General features: G+C 37.8%; 1 protein-coding gene across 1 annotated transcript in view; it reads left to right on the top strand.

Annotated features, from left to right (window-relative positions):
* The first annotated feature begins 3866 nt into the window (after positions 1-3866).
* LOC127433017 (Kv channel-interacting protein 1-like) overlaps positions 3867-19525 on the top strand; it is a 62111-nt gene continuing 46452 nt past the window's right edge. Inside the window, exon 1 of the mRNA XM_051684626.1 lies at positions 3867-4611. Within this exon, the coding sequence (XP_051540586.1) occupies positions 4524-4611 (88 nt within the window). The 5' untranslated portion in view covers positions 3867-4523. The remainder of the gene's footprint in view (positions 4612-19525) is intronic.

The raw sequence follows: 19525 nt of genomic DNA, 5'->3' as shown, positions 1-19525 counted from the left end.
TTTGTCATTTTGAATGTATAATATGTACTCATAACGTTACTCACAATTGTGAATGTGAAAGACAACATTAACGGAGCAGTTTTCCATATATCAGGCATAAGACAAAAAGAAAATAGGTGCATATTGTTAATGAATGTGGTATCTGTCCACCTTTTGAAGCAGCCCATTGGAAAATGATTAATAAACTCAATGTGTTCACACTCAGATTTGAACTAGAACATCGTAAGGCTGTGGCTTTAAATTCATTATGTTTTTAGGTTGTGACAACAACAGTGTCAAACTGTATGTATACATATATTTTATTTGCAAGTATTTAGTAATAATTTGAGCTTGAACTATGTTCTTTATGACTTAATTCTACAGTTTGTACAACAATCTGCTAAGTGTCTTCTTTCAAAAGAGACCAGGGCTCATAAACAGCAGCCATTTGTTTAATAGTAGTAATTCACCTAAAAATGAAAATTCTGCCATTTTCTCACCCTTACATTATACAAACCTGTATGCTGTTGTTTTTTTTTTATTTTTATTTTTTTTATTGGAACATGAGAAATAGCCCTTTACACAGCTTTATTCTACAACAACAATTTATAGTGAACAGGGCTGTACAGTTTCAAAAAAGAAAATACAACTACTAGAAAGATGTATTAAATGCGCAGACTTCTAAGGCCATAAGGCAGTGTTGTGTTGTATGGACAACCACTGATGTAGGCTTTACAATTTAAATAAGAATGAAACTCTATCTCTATTACAATGCATATTTTACATTGCTTGCCATGTCGTATATTTCAGGTGACACTGAATATATCAGGCTGATCAGATAATTTGCTTGCACAAATGTAGTTTGTGGGAAAGAATATGTAAAGTGTAGACAGTCTATGTTATGTAGATAAAAACTGTTAGTTGAATTCTTGTAAACTTTAAAAGAACCATGCATTTTTACAAACCAAAATGTATTTAGGGCCTTTATCACATTTAGAGCATTATATAACCATATATTGTATTATTCAAGGATTTTTTATATTAAGGACCTGGCTGCAGATGGCACATATATGAAGCAGCATATCAAACAACAGTGTGAATGAGCACTTAAAGGGAGAGTTCACCCAAAAATATTTACTCCCCCTAATGCCATCCAAGATGTGCATGACTTTCTTTCTTCTGCAAAATACAAACAAAGATTTTTAAAAGAATATTTCAACTCTGTTGGTCCTCACAATGCAAGTAAATGGTGACCAGAACTTTGAGGTCTGAAAGAGACATAAAGTCAGTATAAAAGTAAACATAAGACTCCAGTGGTTAAATCAATGTCTTCTGAAGCAGTATTATAGGTGTGAGTGAGAAATATGTTTCTCATCCACACCTATCATAACCAGTTTTATACTGCCTTTATGCCCTTGTTGGACTTTTGAGTTCTGTCATTGTGAGGACCAACAGAGCTGAGATATTGTTCTAAAAATCTTAATTTGTGTTTTGCAGAAGAAAGTCATGCACGTCTGGGATGACATGAGGGTGAGTAAATGATGAGAGAATTTTCCTTTTTGGGTAAACTATCCTTTTAAGAGTATTTGAGTAGATTTAGTTCCTTTAATAGACAAAATAAATAAATAAATCATACCAAACCGTCTTAGAAAATGCCCCTAGGCGAAAGATTGTACAGACGTATATACTTCTGCAGTAGCTTGGTAACTCTGCACGCCGGTGTGTTCATGTTGACTGAATTAATCTGACAGAAGAATGTAACTGGAAATAACTGTTGGCCTAAAAGTAGGTGGAGAACCAGGTCACACCCCCAGTGACGTGGACCAATAGCAGTATGAAGGTGTTTAGCAGCCGGTACAAAGTTGTCCTGAGAGTTTGTGCTGGCGGGCTGTTTCAAACTACTGAAAACAAACTCAAAAACACCTTTTTTTGTTCTTAGTCTGGCCAAGTGGAGAAATTTCATGTAATTTAACTCGTCATAAATTAGACGTGGCCCCTTTAAGAACCAGAGTTTTGCGACACCAGAGTTTTGCAACACCTGCTTTCCACACTCTCTCATGTTAGAGACTGAGAGCATGCGTTGTGCAGGAGAGCTCCCGGTTTTGTTCATCGGTTGATAATTTTTTAGGTAAATATAAAATTTTACACAGAATGCTCATAAATTGCAGTAATTATGTGTTCAGAAGAGCTGTATGTTAAAATTGATAGTTTGTTTTGGGTTATTTTTGAAGGATTCATATGGATTGCATGTGAGGAGTTTGACCACGTTTTCTGCTCATGTGAGAACTATGTAAATTTTGAATTAACCATATCTCATTTAATGATTTATAGCCCAGAGTGATTTCCAGTTGAGTGAATAAGTGTAATACGTGATATATCTGAAAACATGTGTAATGAGAATTCTATTGTTTTAAACTGTTGTACATGTCCTTAAAGCCTGGTTTAAAACGCATAAAATGCTTTGAGTGATTTGAGCATGTGCAAAATGCGTACAATGCTGTGAATGATATAAGCATGTATTAAGGTGATGTATGCTGAAGCATATGGGTAGGCTAATGCCCTGTTTGTATTTTCTTTTAACATTAGCCTCTATCATATTTCGCTATACTGTATTTAATTTTTGTATTTAATTTTTTGTAATTTCTTTATTCTCTCTTTTTTATATATATACAATACGGCTCGATCGACCGCTGTTTTTTATTTTATTTATTGTTTTGTTTGTTATTGAATCAGCCATCAGAATTAAACCCCAAAAGATACTTTATCCTGTGGTGATTATTTTCAACCCATCGGCTACATTAGATTTCTCTTGAAGTATACTGGGGGCTTTGAGCCGGTTCTTTTGTGCAAATGATGTAGTTTGATTCTCGAACAAATGACTCTTATGAGCCAGTTCTTTATAATCATTATGACAATCACGTCCAGCTCAAAATTAACCAAGAACTGTTACCATGTTATGTAACATTTATGACTCTTGACACTTAAATCAGAGAGTGCAGTTACTGACTGGTTGTTCATATAAATAAATGAAATATATATTATCACATATTTTGTTTTTGTTTTTATCAAATGTTTAGTTACAGTAGGACCAGTTAATGGATTTAATTTACACCTCTAAAAAGTCTTTCAAAAGTAATTAAATAGTTTGATGTGTCTGCTCTGATGAAATCTGAAATTATCTCATCATTTGGCTAACGGCAGTATAAATGCAATAAAAATAAAAATAAATCTTATTTCCAAAAATGTTTTATCAAAAGTAAGAATCATTAATGGAACTGTTAAGGAACCGGCATCGTTAAAAATAACTGGAATCAGAACTGGGATCGTAACATTTCTCACGATTCCAATCCATAGTTGAGATTACTAGCATCTTTTTCTCAGGATTAAAATCTGAGAATAAGGAGACAGCGCATTTTCCCATATGAGCTTTTTTTTTTTCTTCACTCCATCATACATGTAAATATTTATACTGTACCTCTCTCCATTGCAAATCTCCATCATATTTCCTTTTGTCTTTACCTGTCTCATTCCTCTGGCATCATCCTCCCATTTATCAGAGTTGTCAATTCTCATTACCTCTTTTCTTATTCTCTCTCACTTTCCTGCTCATCTGACTGATGAGGTTCCCAAAGTCAGGGAAAAGAAAGATTGATGAAAGAGACATAGACATGGGGCTGGTTGAGTCATAAAAGGGGATCTTACATATTTTAGCTCAAACACAGCAAAGCATAAGAGAAAGGTGTGGAAGAGAGCCTTCCTGAGTATACAAGAGAGAGAGGGAGGGGGGAGAGAGAGAGTGCAGTAGAGTCTCCAGTTTTATGCTGCAGGAATCTGTCCAGCAGCACAGAGCAGTCGGAAACACCATAGCAGACCACAGATCTCTCGCAACAACACTACACAACACATGCACACACACATACATACGATTAGAGGCAGAGGAGTTACCAGGAGAAGAATTGTGAAGGAAAGGAAAGCCACTCATTTGTCTCCATGGACACTCAACTTCCTACGAGCACTTATTAGTGTGTGTAGCACAGGAGCGGGTCCTTGCCATCCGCTTAATAATTCATCAGGTTGGTCTCAGAGCTTTGAGCCTGCAGTGCTCACCAACTTTCCCACCTCTAACTTTCATGCAGCAGCAGTTGGCTGTTTCAGCAAGTCTCCTTTTGTACTTCAAATTGTTGGCACTGAGGAAGAGCCGAAAAATCAGGTGTGAGCATCTTGTATGTGTTTGTGCGAGTGTATGAATGAGTGTGTGTGGAGAGATTGTGAGAAAGGTGTGTGAGTGTTTTCTGTACGGAGGGCATCCTGCCGTGAAAGTGGACACTTTCCACTTTCCTCGTCTCATTATATTTGTGGACTTGTGAGTCGTTTGTTAAAACTGCCACTCTTGTGGGACTGGACGTGCAAGACAGCTGTTCGAGAGGCAGCTTGGAGGCCAAATGGGACTCATCTGCCAGTACTGCTGGTGAAAGCACATCTCTGTGCTGTGTTTAGGCTGTTTTAGGGGCTGTCTGTGCACTCTCCACAGATTCGCTTTCATCATGGCCGGCTGTACCAGCCGCTGCAGACAGGGGGTCCTAAAACTCATTCGGTCCATTCAGAGGCTTGTGTCTGGAACCCTCAGCAAAGGTAAGCCACCTGCATTAAAGGAGGAAACTCAGAGAAAAGGGAATAAAATGAGCTTGTTTAGCAATTGCATTTGATTGTCTGTCTATCTGTCTGTTTTTGGTTTTTTTTTTTCTCTTTGTTTGATGTTTCAAGCTTTGTATTATAATGCAAGATAGAAAGATACTGTACACCAACATTAGGATCTAGTATTGCCAATTCCTCACTCTGCCATGCGTCAACTGGATTTTTTCATGAGTACACGTTTTCTAAACCAATCACTCCACTTCCACCCTCGGGCCTTATAAAATAATTATTATTATTTTTCTCCATTATGTCACTTTTTCCCATTTCTTTCAGATGACAATCTTCTTACTATGTTTTACAGTGATATTCTTTTCTCTCTTTCATTTCTCTTATCACTTCTGTTTTCTGAGTATGATATCAATCTGTTTTCAACTTCTGTTTTCTGAGTGTCAGCAAAAAAAGCACTGCATGGTTCGTCTCCATGCCGACAGTGCCCGTGGAGACACTGGAACCAAACAGTGCCTGTTTATCTGCTGTTACTGAGTGCGGAGAGCTGTAAGCTCACCGCGCACTGCGTATTGAACCCCACTATCTACCAACTCCTTTATTATATCTTCCTCACAGATAGACAGTCTTCCTTTACACAGGGGAGCAGGCAGTTAATTTAAAGAGGATATTGAAGATTTGGAGCCACAGTATGGAATTGAAATCATTCTATCCACAATGCTAGAGCAACATAGTGAGGAAATAAGCCCAGAGAGCATTAAATCTGTGGCATGTGAATTAAATAGTTTGTGTTTGTGTGTAAGACTGTGAAAATAAAAAATAAATATTGCAGCTGAAACTTAGTTTAGATAACCTTTTCCATACAAAGGAGCCATTTAGAGTTCAGTTAGAATAGAAAAGAATCTTTATTAGAAAAGAACAGAGTCTTTAATAGTCAGTGATAGACCAATATATTGGCCAGGCAATTAATCTGCCATTATTTGCCCATTTTGAGATTTTCACCATCAGCCAATGCCTGATTGGTTGATTAACAGATGTGGTCATTTCATCTTGTCTTAGTTTAAAAATATACAGACAACCTTGTATGGATGCACTTATTATATAGATTCACCTTTGAAATTTTTTGCATCCAATTTTTGTCAAAAGTTTGTGTAAATATTGTGTAAAATAAGTGTGCATTAAATTCGGCAATTTTGTGTACATCTTTTTTGCTGTCCTCAGATTGTGTTATATACAAATTGTACTATATTGTATTATCTAAATTGTATATATATTCAGATATTGGTATCTACACCGGCCATTAAAAATCCCATATTATTGTAGTTGATTACTAAACCAGAATTTTGAATAGAACACAATAGAACAGAAAAGAATCTTTGTTCATGATGTTCTCAAATTTTAGAAGGCTATTGTTTAAAGCTCTCTGGGTGAACAGTATCATTTAAGAGTTGATAATTAGTGTGAATTTGTTAGTGTGAAAGAGGAGGAGGGAGGGAGGGTTCGTCATGGTTCTTCTAGATGACTGCACTTTACTTCTAATGGGTTAATGGCAATTCTTCACCCCTCTAGGAGCTGATGATATAATGTTGTATGAATTTCTGAGCATTCAACACTTCCCTGCAGTTCTGCCCTAAATATGCACTATTTTTACAAACACACTCCATAAATAATGTGTTGAAGTATATTCATCGATATATGGTTTTATGTGTTACTTTCCTGCAAACCCCATTTGTCTCTGTAAAGTGTATGACACAATTTGCATTCAGATCTTCCAGCAGAGCCTTTGTTTTTTGACAACAAAAAGTCAAGAACATTCTAGAAAGAAATATTATTGTAAACAAATACCCTAGAAGCAGTATCGTTGTTACCAGTAGCAAATGGAAGTAGCAGTGTCAAGGTCAGTTGAGCACATGGCAGGAGTTCTGTTAAGTGCAGGGTATGTGTGCGTGTGTGCGATTATGGGAGAGAACATGGCTATGCTGGTGTTTTGCTGAGTTTTACAGCTCAGGAGGATCAGCCTCAAGGGAAAAGAGAAGGAGCATTTGACATTTTAAAAGAGCACTGGGTCGATCAATCCTGCCTGATGCAAATTTTCCCTCTACTTTGTGAAGGAACTGTAGCAGTGACACGCACATCAACTCCTGATGAGAATGTATGCTGCATACAACAGTTACTGTGAACCCATGTGATTGACAGAATCAATACTGATGGAGACTCACTTGGAATTTTGTACCAGATCCAGTGTAACTATGGGAAAAGAGAGAGACCCTAAGGGCATTTGCTAGAGACTACCTACCATCTTTAAGTTTTAATCTCTAAACTAATTTGTGTTTGAGGGTTTGGGAAGGGGGAGGGGTGGGGTTGAGTATATATTTTAACAATCAGAGACATCAGGTTAAAGGAATAGCTCACCTAAGAATGAAAATTCTGTCATCACTTACTCACCTTCATGTTCTCCCAAACATGTGCGGCTTGCTGTCTTCTGTAGAACACAAACGATGATATTCTGCAAAATATCCAAGCTTCTGTTTTATATACAAAAAAGGTAGATAGGGATGAGGGACTGTCAAGCTTGATAAAATACATAAAAGCAACATAAAAGTATTACATACAACTTGTATGCTATATTCCATATATTCTTTACGTGAGGAACAATGATAAAATGGCTTTTTAAATTTACTAAAAATTTTTAAGGGTAAGTGCTTGCAGGAAATGTATCTACAATTAACATATATAATGAGTTGAAAATACCCATTTATTTTTTTTAAATAATTATTTTTAAAACAGCTTAGATGCCTTTAGTTAATAAAATGAAATCTAATCATGTTAATTCCACTTCTAATAGTCTTAAATTAAATAATCTTTTTAGGTTATCTCAGTATTTTCATAATCAGTGCGTAGTCCAGCAGGGTCCAGTCAAAGCTAAATATAAAGTGTTAAGGTCATTTGATTTGTATAGTTACTGCCAGATCTATTGTATCTGCTTTTTTATACTAACCAATCAAAACACTCAATTAAAGAAACTCAAATTGTTGAGAACAAGATTTACCTTATTTAGAAGGAACACTTAATCTCCATGATTGTGATTTCAAATGAAACACCATAATTGAAAGCATGAACAGCATAGGCAGGGGCGTACCAGGGGAAACGAGTAAGTACACCATAATTGAAAGCAGGCAGGGGCGTACCAGGGGAAACAAGTAAGTACAACACCCCCCCCCCCCCCAGAACTGTAACTCAACCACACCCTTATTCCTTACCAACAACACCTATTTACACTCCACATAAGCCCTGCCTTGCCCAGGCCTACATAATTAAATATTCAGGTGCAAAGAGAACAATTTATTTTTCCTAATTGACTTAAAATACATGAAATAAGTCTGTTCAAAACTCAGCAAATACATAATATATATATATGTGGAATATATAGTTATAGGTTATAGGACTGGCAGTCTCAGTTACTATTCATTTCAAAGCTAGGGTGTGTAATCCAGAGAGGCTAGCAGTTAGCAAGCTAGCTTTGAAAGCATAGAGCCCGCCCTCGCTTCGGAGGTGTCTCCAAAGCCATGCCTCTTCTATCACACATCAAGTAAAAACATGACATTGTACTCACTGTTTTGGGAGAGACTGATGTAATAGTCAAAACTGTTGGTGGTGGTGGCCTTATGAATCCATGCACCAGAGGTGTGGATGTTGCAGTGTTTTCGTAACTTTGAAAACATAAAAAGTTTCATTTTACACTGTAGCTGCTGTTAGCGTTGAGATAATTCGTAAAGGTACACAAACTAAATGAGCTAAATACTTCATTACATTAACAAAATATATCAAAAACAAATCAAACCATGTAATTACCTGTCCAAAAGAAAAACAGCAACCATGGCGTCATTTTTCTGCCCCTTTGAAAAGCAACACCAATGTTAATTCTGCTTTTAGCGTGCTCTTGATCCAGAAATTTTGTCGTTGTAGAAGTTTCTAACATGGTCTTTCTTTTCTTGTTTCCTTTTACTGGTGGTTCAGGAGGAACATAAGGTAGCTGCGGTTCGCCTTCCATTCTCGTGCTCGTTCTGCACAGTGTCAAAGAACCCACGCTGATGACATGTGATTGCAGCGGTATGCAAATATAGATTGACAGAGAGGAAGGATATCCTATCATTACATTCGGACCGAATGCAATGATTGGTTGAACATTTTTTAGTTCTGTCCCTTCCACAGAAGATATATTTATATATTTTTACATTTAGACCACTTAAATTATTGATTGCTATCAGGATGTGAAGAGACTTTCAACCAGTATAACAAAAACATTTCTGGAAAAGATTGCACACCCTAGCTTTAATTGCATGGATGTAATGAAAGTGAATAGAGACTGAGGCTGTCAAGAAAGTCATACAGGTTTGGAATAACATGATGGTGAGTAAATGGCAACAGAATTTTCATTTTTGGGTGAACTAACCCTTTAATATAATAATGCATTATCACATGCATTATTATAGATTCCTTCTCCATTAAAGAAAAAAAAAAATCCATCTGGTTTCAGCCAAACTCTTTAGTTGACACATTTTATTTTGTAATTTTTTTACCATCAGTCTAAAAGCTACAATGCCAATACAATATAACTTTCTCCCACACTCTCTCCCTCCTTCACACCTTTTTTTCTCTTTTATCTCCTCTGTCATTCGCTGATTTTTCAGCCATCTCTCTGCCCAGATCTTCTCAGATTTCAGTATTTTCTCTGTGGTCCTGTTTTGGTTTGCTTGGAGCAGCTTTGAAGGTGCCAAGCGCTCTTCAGCATCATCTTATGCAAATGTAACATTAAATGTGGCACATTCACAATCTTGAATTTATTCAGGCCTGTTCACATGCTCCTCCTCCACCTCGGCCTCTTGTTCCCACTGAGCTGTAGATAATATGTACTGTATGTGTGTGCCTGAGGCTCATAATAACTTTCGGCTATAAAACAGGCAATGCCAGCAGGACCCAACCTCTAACATACAGTATTTCTTTGCATCTAATGAGAAAAAAAGAAGAAAAAACAAGTTGTAGGAAAGAGAGAGAGACTAAAACACACTCTGTCATCCTAATCCTAACAACCTTCTCTTGACCTTTTAAAGAATATGCCTACATTAACATATGTCTGTACGTGTTGGAGACTGAATTCAGGTCCTGTGTTCTTGCATGTATAATTTTTGCATTGGAGTGGGATTTGCACTGCAGTCCATTATATATTAGTATTCAATATTAAAATTAGAACTGTGCAGTGGGAAAATACACTGCGCAGTCTGATACAGATATAGAAGGATGAAAATTTTTTTCCTTAGTTTGGTATTTTAGATGTTGGTTAAAATACTTAAATCTCAATATTCATGGAGAATAATACATCAATAGCTCAACTATTATTTTATCGGAGTGACTATTTGCACTAGGTGTAAATAGCACCTGCAACACAGCAGTAAAACACAATACAAATGTATATAAAGGTTGATTTCCTCGCAGAGATTTGGTCACAGTGAAGGTCACAGAGTCGAGAGAAAGGTTTGATCCAGGTAAAATTAATCATTAATGTAAAATTACTGTAATAGTAGGGTACAACAGGGCTAAATAAACCTGTTGCAGGGGCTAAAAGCCCTTATTATACACATTCTTTTTTTTTAAGTGGGGCAAATAGATTTGTTATGAAAAATGTTCATAGTGGGCTCACATTGACTGATCCAATCCTAATAAAGATTAGTTTGTTTATAGAATACTTGAGATGTAAAAAAAAAACACCAAATGTGTTTTCATCTTTAACAGGAAATGGTTAACTTTTTTTCTGAAGTTGTTATTTTGAGTAAGCATCAATTTAATTTGTTACTCAAAAAAGCATTTTGGTGTCTCAAAATGATTTGCATTAGTTGAAAAATGTTTGCACTATAACTATTGTCCTGGTATCTACACGATATCACTTTAAACCCCCTAGGGGCCTTTTTACCCCAAGCGAGGGAACCTTTTACCCAAAGTGTGGAGTAAAAGGCTCCCTCACCAACTTTTTTAATAACTTAATTGTAATCGAAACAACCTTACGTTACAAATTATGTTGCAATATCAATATTCAGTCAAATTAAATCTTTTTTTTACCTTGATACATTTTGTGCCCATTGTACCCAATTGTGTTCATATAGTAACCATGTGTAATGTTGTGGTTACTATCATTTTACTTCAAAATACCATGTTGATATTATGGTTACTGTGGTAAAACTATGATTAATTTTTGTAAGGGAAGGTTAGGTTTAGGGATAGGGGTTGGTTCAGGGTGTCTGTGGGACTCTAAATAAACACAATAAACATGCTGCAATGATAACCCTATATTATATGCTAGCATTTAATTAGGGGTTTAAATAGTATCTGCCACTGTTTGAACTGTGCTGCAAATAGCATCTATCGTTATTTGCACTTAAAGGAATAGTTCACCCAAAAATGACAATTTCTTTATTTTTCACTTTCCCTGATGCCATCCCAGATGTGTATGACTGTCTTTCTTCAGCAGAACACAAATTAAGATTTTTAGAATAATGTTGAAGCTCCGTAGGTCCTTATAATGTAAATAAACAGGTGCCATCAGACTGCTGGCTGTTTGACGGTCCAAAAGGCATATTTAGGCAGCATAAAAGTAATCTTTTTTAAAAGTAAAAAAGACTCCAGTCGATCAATTAATGCCTTCTGAAGCAAATCGATAGGTTTGTGTAAAGAATAAATCAATAATTAAAACTTTATTAACTTTAAAAAATCACTTCCTGCCAGCAGTCAAAGCATCAGCGATGTAAGCACGATGGCACGTTCACGCGGGAAGTCGGAAGCGTATGATTTGTATACAACAGAGGAACGATCGTCACACAGAGTTAATTCATTTCAAGCAGCAATACAGCACTGGGCGGAAGCAACGATTTAAAGTTCAAAATGTTTTAATTATCTATTTGTTTCTTACACCAACGGTTTGCTTCAGAAGACATTAATTGATTGACTGGAGTTGTGTGGATTACTTTTATGCTGCTTAAATGTGCTTTTGGACCATCAAATGTGCTTTTGTACTGTTGTTCCCATGGAAGAAAGAGAAACAACTGGATTTGAAGTAGTGTTCTGACAATTTATCATACATTTAAGCCCTAACTCAAACACCAAACCTAAACCTAACCAGTGTAACACTGTACCCAAACCCTAAACCGAACCATGATTTTTAAGAGGAAAATCATCATTGTGTAGATTTGAATCTGCTTAAAGTTTAAGCTGAAGCCAACACATTCTCATGACAGTTTGTAATAATTTGTACGACATGGTGAAATCTATTATATCATACGATTGTGCCATGTTGTATGAATCAAACCGCATCATGAATGGTAACGAGACCTGTGAGAACCAAAGACATATTGCAAACATCTTGTGTTTAGGAGTGTGGACAATATTCTGTAATATTCTAAAATAAGTTTATTGTACATTTATGTGCAAATTCAATATATATTATGCAAACACAAAGAAGGAGTTCAGTGCATTATATAGTGTTGTTTATATCTCTTTTTCTTTTGTCTTAAGCAGCGTTCATTTTGTAATATTTCAGTGCAGCATATTGGCTGAAGCATAACTACTTTGAAACAAACAGTTTCATACTGTCGTTTTGAGAACAGGTTTTGCACAGGCGAACTGAGGCTTGCATGCATGTGTAACCATGGTTACCCTGGATGTGCTTAACAGCATCTCTTTAATTGACTTTTAATGGAGAGATAAGCTAGAATGCAGAGAGAGCAGAGAGGAACAGCACTGCATGTGTATGAGAGCTGAGTACACCTGACAACAGTGTCCCAGAGGTGTGTTTGAGTTTACGGGAGTTTAAGGAGGGAGAATCAGCCATACACACACACATACGCACAGGCATTCAGTGCTTTTGGATGGTTACACACGCACATTGGCACACACTTGGACGCATTTGTTTCAGAAACACCTGGACAGAGCTATCTCTAGAGATAGCAGTCAGCTTTCTTTCTACCTACTACCTCTCTCTCTTTTACTGTCCCCCCTGCCCTTTACACACACTTAAACAAACGGACACACATTTAGCCTTGACCACACCCCTCCTATTTCCTCTCTCTTTCTGCACACACACACATACTCTACCATGTGATATAGGGCTGAGTATCAATACAGATTTCCCGATTTCTTCAACAACGATTCACGTGCTTGATTTGATAAGATTCTGATTCATTTGAGTGTATTTCAATTATAATAATGTAATTTTTTCTAACATATGAAATAAATGAGCTAATGCTGTAAACTAAATAAAGAGAACCTTCTATCTTAGTTCAAATGAAAATACTAACTTAAAAAAATTACATTAAAGGGGTCATGCCATGAGGGATAAAATGTTCCTTGATATTTTGCATATAAGAGGGCATTGTTCGATAAAAACATACTGTAAGTTTCGGAACTCAAAACTTCCTCTCCTGTCCGAAAAGAGCATTTTTGTTTCTTCTTTCTAAAACTACTCCAGACAACTCTGATGGTTAAATCAATGTCTTCTGAAGCGATATGATATGTGTGGTTGAGAAACAAATACATTTTTAAGTCCTTTTTTCTTCACTTTTACTTTCTCCTTCTTCTGTTTTTGGTGATTCACATTCCTTGTGCACCACTGTTTCTGTCTGTGTTTGTTTGATATGAAAGGAATTGTACAGTCAGACATTTTTATCACAAAATAAACATATCTAAGCATTATAGCAAGTAAATAACACCAAAGAGTTCACTGTTAAACATCCACCCTGAGACTGCTGTCCCAAACTTTTCTAAAGTAAGACTGACTTCGTGTGAGTAATCTCACTGTCTATCCAGTGAGACTAAAGACTCAGAATCAGCTGTTAAAACGCTGTCATTCCAGATGTGTGTCAGAGACATGCTGTACTGCTACAGAGGCCAGATGTTAAACTCACTGGAGTGTGTGAGGTGGGGATAAGAGAGCCTCTGTGTTCTGCGTCTGTCTGGGTGGCAGCAGTTCTCTCTCCCCTGCAGAGTGAACATAAATGTCTACTACTCCAACTTAGGGTATCTTGCGTTATCTCTGTCTCGCTCTCCTTCTCCTTCCCTCTCTCTCCTTTTCACAGCAGATCGAAGCTGACAGTGCATGTCTCCACTTTTAATTTTTAAATCACTCATCCCGTTTTACGTAATCTACTTCCTCCAGCAGTTTATTTTTATCTCCAGCATCCCCATCCATCTCTTATACCCTTTCTATCCACCTCTTTCCTTCCTTACCCATCTTTCCTCCATTTTCATGACATTTGCCCTATTCTCTCTCTTTCTCTCCCTCTTTTCTCTGCTCTTTGTTTCTCAATCCAATGTCATTTTTGCACACTACTTCTCTCTAGTCATACATGTCTTTTGTACACTTCCTCTCAATCTCTGTGCTTCTTTATCCATATTTCCTCCATTTTCATGACATTTCCCTTATTCTCTCTTACTTTCTCTGCTCTCTGTTTCTTTACCAATCTTTGATTTTCGCACACCCTCTGCTTCTCTCTCTTCATATATGCCTGTTGACCCAGAACAAGAGATCTTGCAAGCAGGTTGAACTTGCACAGCTCACAAACCAACCTTGCAGAGATTAGGCTTAGATATGCTCACTGAAGAGTATATGAGCTCCATTCCACTAAAACATTTACATTTACATTTATATTTATTCATTTGGCAGACGCTTTTATCCAAAGCGACTTACAAAAGAGGAAAACATAAGCGAATCATCTTAGGAGACAGTGGTATGAAAAGTGCTATATTACAAAGTATCACTAGCATCATAATAGTATTCAAAACAGAATAAAGTGCAACAGAAATTATATTTTTTATTATTATTTTTTTTTTAATGACTGGTTAAGTGCTCATGGAAAAGATGTGTTTTTAGTCGTTTTTTGAAGACAGAGAGTGAGTCAGCTTCACGGATGGAGTTGGGAAGGTCGTTCCACCAACGTGGTACGATGAAGCTGAAAGTCTGGGAAAGTGTTTTGGTGCCTCTTTGTGTTGGTACAACAAGGCGACGTTCCTTAGCCGACCGCAGGCTTCTAGTGGGCGCGTAGCTCTGCATAAATGATTTTAGGTATGCTGGAGCAGACCCAGTGACTGTTCTGTATGCCAGCATCAGAGCCTTGAATTTGATATGTGCATCAACCGGCAGCCAGTGGAGAGAGACAAGGAGTGGTGTAACATGTGCTCTCTTTGGTTCATTAAAGACCAGACGTGCTGCTGCATTCTGGATCATTTGGAGGGGTCTAATTGCACATACAGAGAGGCCTGCAATGAGAGCATTACAGTAGTCCAGTCTAGTTATGACAAGTGACTGGACAAGCAGTTGTGTGGCATGTTCAGAGAGGAAGGGTCTTATCTTCCTGATATTGTAGAGTGTAAATCTACATGATCTTGCGGTCTTTGAGATGTGGTCTGTGAAATTTAGTCTTTTGTCGATGGTTACCCCTAAATTTCTGACCGATTTGGAAGGCGTTACTGTAGTTGCACCCAGCTGCGTGGTGATGTTGTGTTCAACAGCAGGGTTGGCTGGAAAGACAAGGAGTTCAGTCTTGGCTGGGTTGAGTTGCAGGTGGTGCTCCTTCATCCAGGCCGAGATGTCCGCCAGGCAGGCAGAAATTCGAGCAGTCACTGTGGTGTCGTTGGGCTGGAAAGACAAGTAGAGTTGCGTGTCATCAGCGTAGCAGTGGTAAGAGAAACCATGTGCCTGAATGGTGGGTCCCAGTGATGTTGTGTATATAGAGAAGAGAAGTGGCCCAAGCACTGATCCCTGAGGTACCCCAGTAAGTAGCTGATGTGGCTTGGATACCTCACCTCTCCAGGCTACCTTGAAGGACCTACCTGAGAGATAGGAATTAAACCAGTCAAGCACAGTTCCTGTGATGCCCAGCGAGGAGAGGGTAGAGAGTAAGATCTGATGGTTGACTGTGTCAAAGACTGCAGAAAGGTCCAGCAGAATCAGGACTGATGATCTGGATTCAGATTTCGCCCATCTCAGCGACTCAGTGACAGAAAGCAGGGCAGTCTCGGTGGAGTGTCCACTTTTAAAGCCTGACTGATTGTCATCCAGCAGCTTGTTCTGTGAGAGATAGGCAGAGATTTGATTGAAAACTGCCCTTTCAAGTGTTTTTGCCATGAATGGGATGAGAGAGACTGGTCTGTAGTGTTCTATTTGTGTGGGATTAAGTGTGGGTTTCTTCAGCAGCGGGGTTACTCGAGCCTGCTTAAATGTAGCGGGAAAAGTGCCTGTAAGTAGAGATGTGTTAATTATGTGTGTGAGTGCAGGTAGGATGGACGGAGAAATGGCCTGGACAAGGTGAGAAGGAATGGGGTCAAGGGAGCAGGTAGTGGGGTGGTTGGAGAGGAGGAGTTTAGAGACCTCAGTGTCAGTCAGAGGAGAGAACATAGAGACAGAAGAGTTGCATACAGGAGACAGGTGTTTGACAAGGTGTGGTGCTGAGAATGTATTGCTGATGGTTGTAACCTTATTAGTAAAAAATGTGGCGAAGACATCTGCTGTCAGTGATGTGTCAGGCGGTGGAGGGGGAGGGCAGAGAAGTGTGTTGAATGTTCTAAACAAGCTGCGAGTGTCTGTGGTGCTGTTGATCTTGTTCTGGTAATAGGAGGTTTTTGCAGATTTAACGTTATCTGAAAAAGTTGCAGTCAGGGACTGTTATTTACCTAGATCTGCTGGATCTTTAGATTTCCGCCATCTCCTCTCAGCTGCCCTGAGGTCAGTCCGATGTTCACGAAGGACATCAGACAGCCAGGGGCTGGGTGGTGTAGCACGTGCTGGCCTAGAGGAGATAGGACAGATGTTGTCTAGACAGGTTGTTAAAGTAGAGCTTAGTGTGTCTGCGGCAGTGTTTACATTAAGCGTGGTAAATACATTTTGTGTAGGAAGAGATGTAGAGACAGCAGTGGAAAGGTGAGAGGGTGAGAGGGAACGGAGGTTAAGGTGAAAGGAAACCAATGGTGGAGTCTGTTTTAATGTAGATGGGAGGGTCATGTTGAATTGAACAAAGTAGTGATCAGAGACATGTAAAGGAGTAACAAGAATATTTGAGTTGGTACAGTTACGTGTAAAGATGAGGTCCAGCTGGTTGCCCGATCTGTGAGTTGCTGTGGTGTGTAGTTTTTCCAAGTCAAATGAGGCCAGGAGGGTATTCAATTCAGTGGCCTGGGGCTTGTCTTGGTGTATGTTGAAATCACCAAGAACCACAAGTGGCCTACCATCCTCCGGCAAGGTGGACAGCAGGACATCCAACTCCTCAAGAAAGTTTGTCAGCTGACCTGGAGGGCGATAGATGACAACAACATATATTTTTGTGGGTTGCATTGTAGTAATAGCATGGAATTCAAAACTAGTATTGTTACATAGTGAAGAGTGTGTTGAAAAAGTCCAGTTGTTATGAATGAGCAAACCTGTTCCCCCGCCCCTACCGGTGTGTCGAGGGGTGTGAGAGCAGGAGAAGTTGTTGGAGAGAGCAGCAGGTGTTGCTGTATCCTCTGGACGTATCCATGTTTCTGTCAGTGCCAGGATGCTGAGGGTGGACTGCGTGGCAAAGGCTGGAATGAAGTCAGCTTTGTTCACAGCTGACTGGCAGTTCCAGAGTCCCACTGAGAAAGAGAGCAGAGCAGGTGCTGAAGTGCAAAGTGGCCGTAGGTTGTGTGGGTTGTGTTTGGTCTTGCATCGATATCGTGTAAACGGTCTGTAACAGATAACAGGGATGTGCTTGAAGGCATGTGTTATTCGTGAAGTAGACATGTTAGTATATAGAAGGAAAATAATAAGAGATACAATAACAAGATACTTAAGTCCTACGTTGAGTGGTGCCTTGTCGGTGTCCTTGCTCGGTGGACTCACACAGGTAGACTCACTGGTCTTTACACAAGTAGGTCTTCACACGAGGAGGGCTTTACATGACGTTTAAAACAAACATTATGAATCTGTTAGTTAAGAGATCAGTGCAGGAGATCAACGTGACGACAGAACATCAACTGCTTATTTAGTGTGTGTACTAAATTTGGTACAACATATGCAAAACACCACACATACAACCAGTGGTGTAGTAGTGTCTGAAGATGTTAAATATGTATTTCAATTAATAGGTGTAATTAATGTTCCTTTTATTAGGCTACTATGAATATTGTTAATACTTTATTATTACTCTAACTAATAAACTAATTCATAATACGCAATAAACTCTTAAGCATTGTAGCTAATATGAGTGTAATAAAGTTCACATTAACACGTTATCTTGTATTACCATATATAGCCTACATAAAAATTAATGGTTATTTGTTTTATTTGTGTACTATTATGTGCTTTTCTCTGTATAGTGAAATTGTTTTCCTACTTAGAAACATAAACTGAAATGATTTGAAATCATGAGAAAAAGGCTTCACTTACAGCAGTAAAAGGCAAAAAAAAAAAAAAAAGCATCAAAAACTAGCAGTGGTGCTATAACATGCAGTATTTTCACAAAGTTTAATTGAATGTTAAATTTAAATGTAGGTGTTAAGGTTGTACAGATGTCAGCTGGTTTCCATGGAGATAAGTGTGGCAAGCTCTAATACAGTATTTATTGATGTTCTTCCCACATATGAAAGTGATTTAAATATTTTTCTTAAATGTATATTCCGGGTTCAATACAAGGCAAGTTGAATTGACAGCTTTTGTGGTATAATATTGATTACCAAAAAAAATAAAAATAAATACCTTCTTAAAAAAGTAGTCTCTCCTTGGTCACAGTCATTTTAGGGTTTTAGGGTTTACAGCGTTATATCGTCATGGAACAAAGTTGTAAAAGTGGATATAGCCGTACATAAAAATAATTAGTAAGTGATTTTATCATACTAAAATAATGTTAACACACATATTGTTCACATCTTGTGGCTATACTTTTGAAACAATGAGGAATTTAATGCTTACGGATTTGCCCCATTCACTTCCTTTGAATTGTCTCACTGTAACAGATTTTTGCTTTTTTAAATAAAAGGAGGGAGAAGTCAAAATAAATGTTTGTGGTAATCAACGTTATGCCGCAAATGCTGTCGACTGAGCTGAACTTATACTGAACCCGAAATATTTCTTTAAGTGTACTTAATAAACTCATATTCTCATATAAACTCATATTCTCATATAAACTCATATTCTGGAATACTAATAGTATAACTCTGCATTTTTGTCCAGATTGTGTGATTGAAGATAATTCCTTAAATAAACAGAAATACCTTCTTAAAGGTTTAGTTCAGATAAAAATGACAATTCTCTCATCATTTATTCACCCTCATGCCATTCTAGATGTGTATGACTTTCTTTCTTCTGCAGAACACTTCTAGAAGAGTATCTCAGCTCTGTATGTCCATACAATGTAAGTGAATGGTGATCAGATCTTTGTAGCTCCAAAAATCAGATAAAGGAAGCATAAAGTAATCCATGACTCCAGTGGTATAATCCATGTCTTCAGAAGTGATATAATAGGTGTGTGTGAGAAACAGATCAAAATATAAGTTTTTTTGTACTCTAAATCTCCACTTTCACTTTCACTTTTACATCTGAAAGTCACCTGTGGTGCCTGTTTAGTTTCACTTTCACGTCTGAAAGTGAAATTTAAAGTAGAGATTTAGAGTAAAAAAGGAATTAAATATTGTTCTGTTTCTCACCCACACATATTACATTACTTCTGAAGATATGGATTTACCCACTGGAGTCTTATGGATTACTTCTGTGTTTCCTTTATGTGGATTTTTGGCACTACAAAGTTCTGGTCACCATTCATTTGCATTGCATGGATTCCAGGGCATAGATTCCAGGGGGGATGTGGGGAGGTAACAATCTTTCTGCTGAAGAAAGAAAGTCATACAT

Source organism: Myxocyprinus asiaticus, chromosome 42, assembly GCF_019703515.2.
Source record: "Myxocyprinus asiaticus isolate MX2 ecotype Aquarium Trade chromosome 42, UBuf_Myxa_2, whole genome shotgun sequence".
NCBI classification, from domain to species: domain Eukaryota; kingdom Metazoa; phylum Chordata; class Actinopteri; order Cypriniformes; family Catostomidae; genus Myxocyprinus; species Myxocyprinus asiaticus.
Note: the sequence above shows the minus strand (reverse complement) of the source record. Positions and strands in the feature narration are given on the sequence as shown.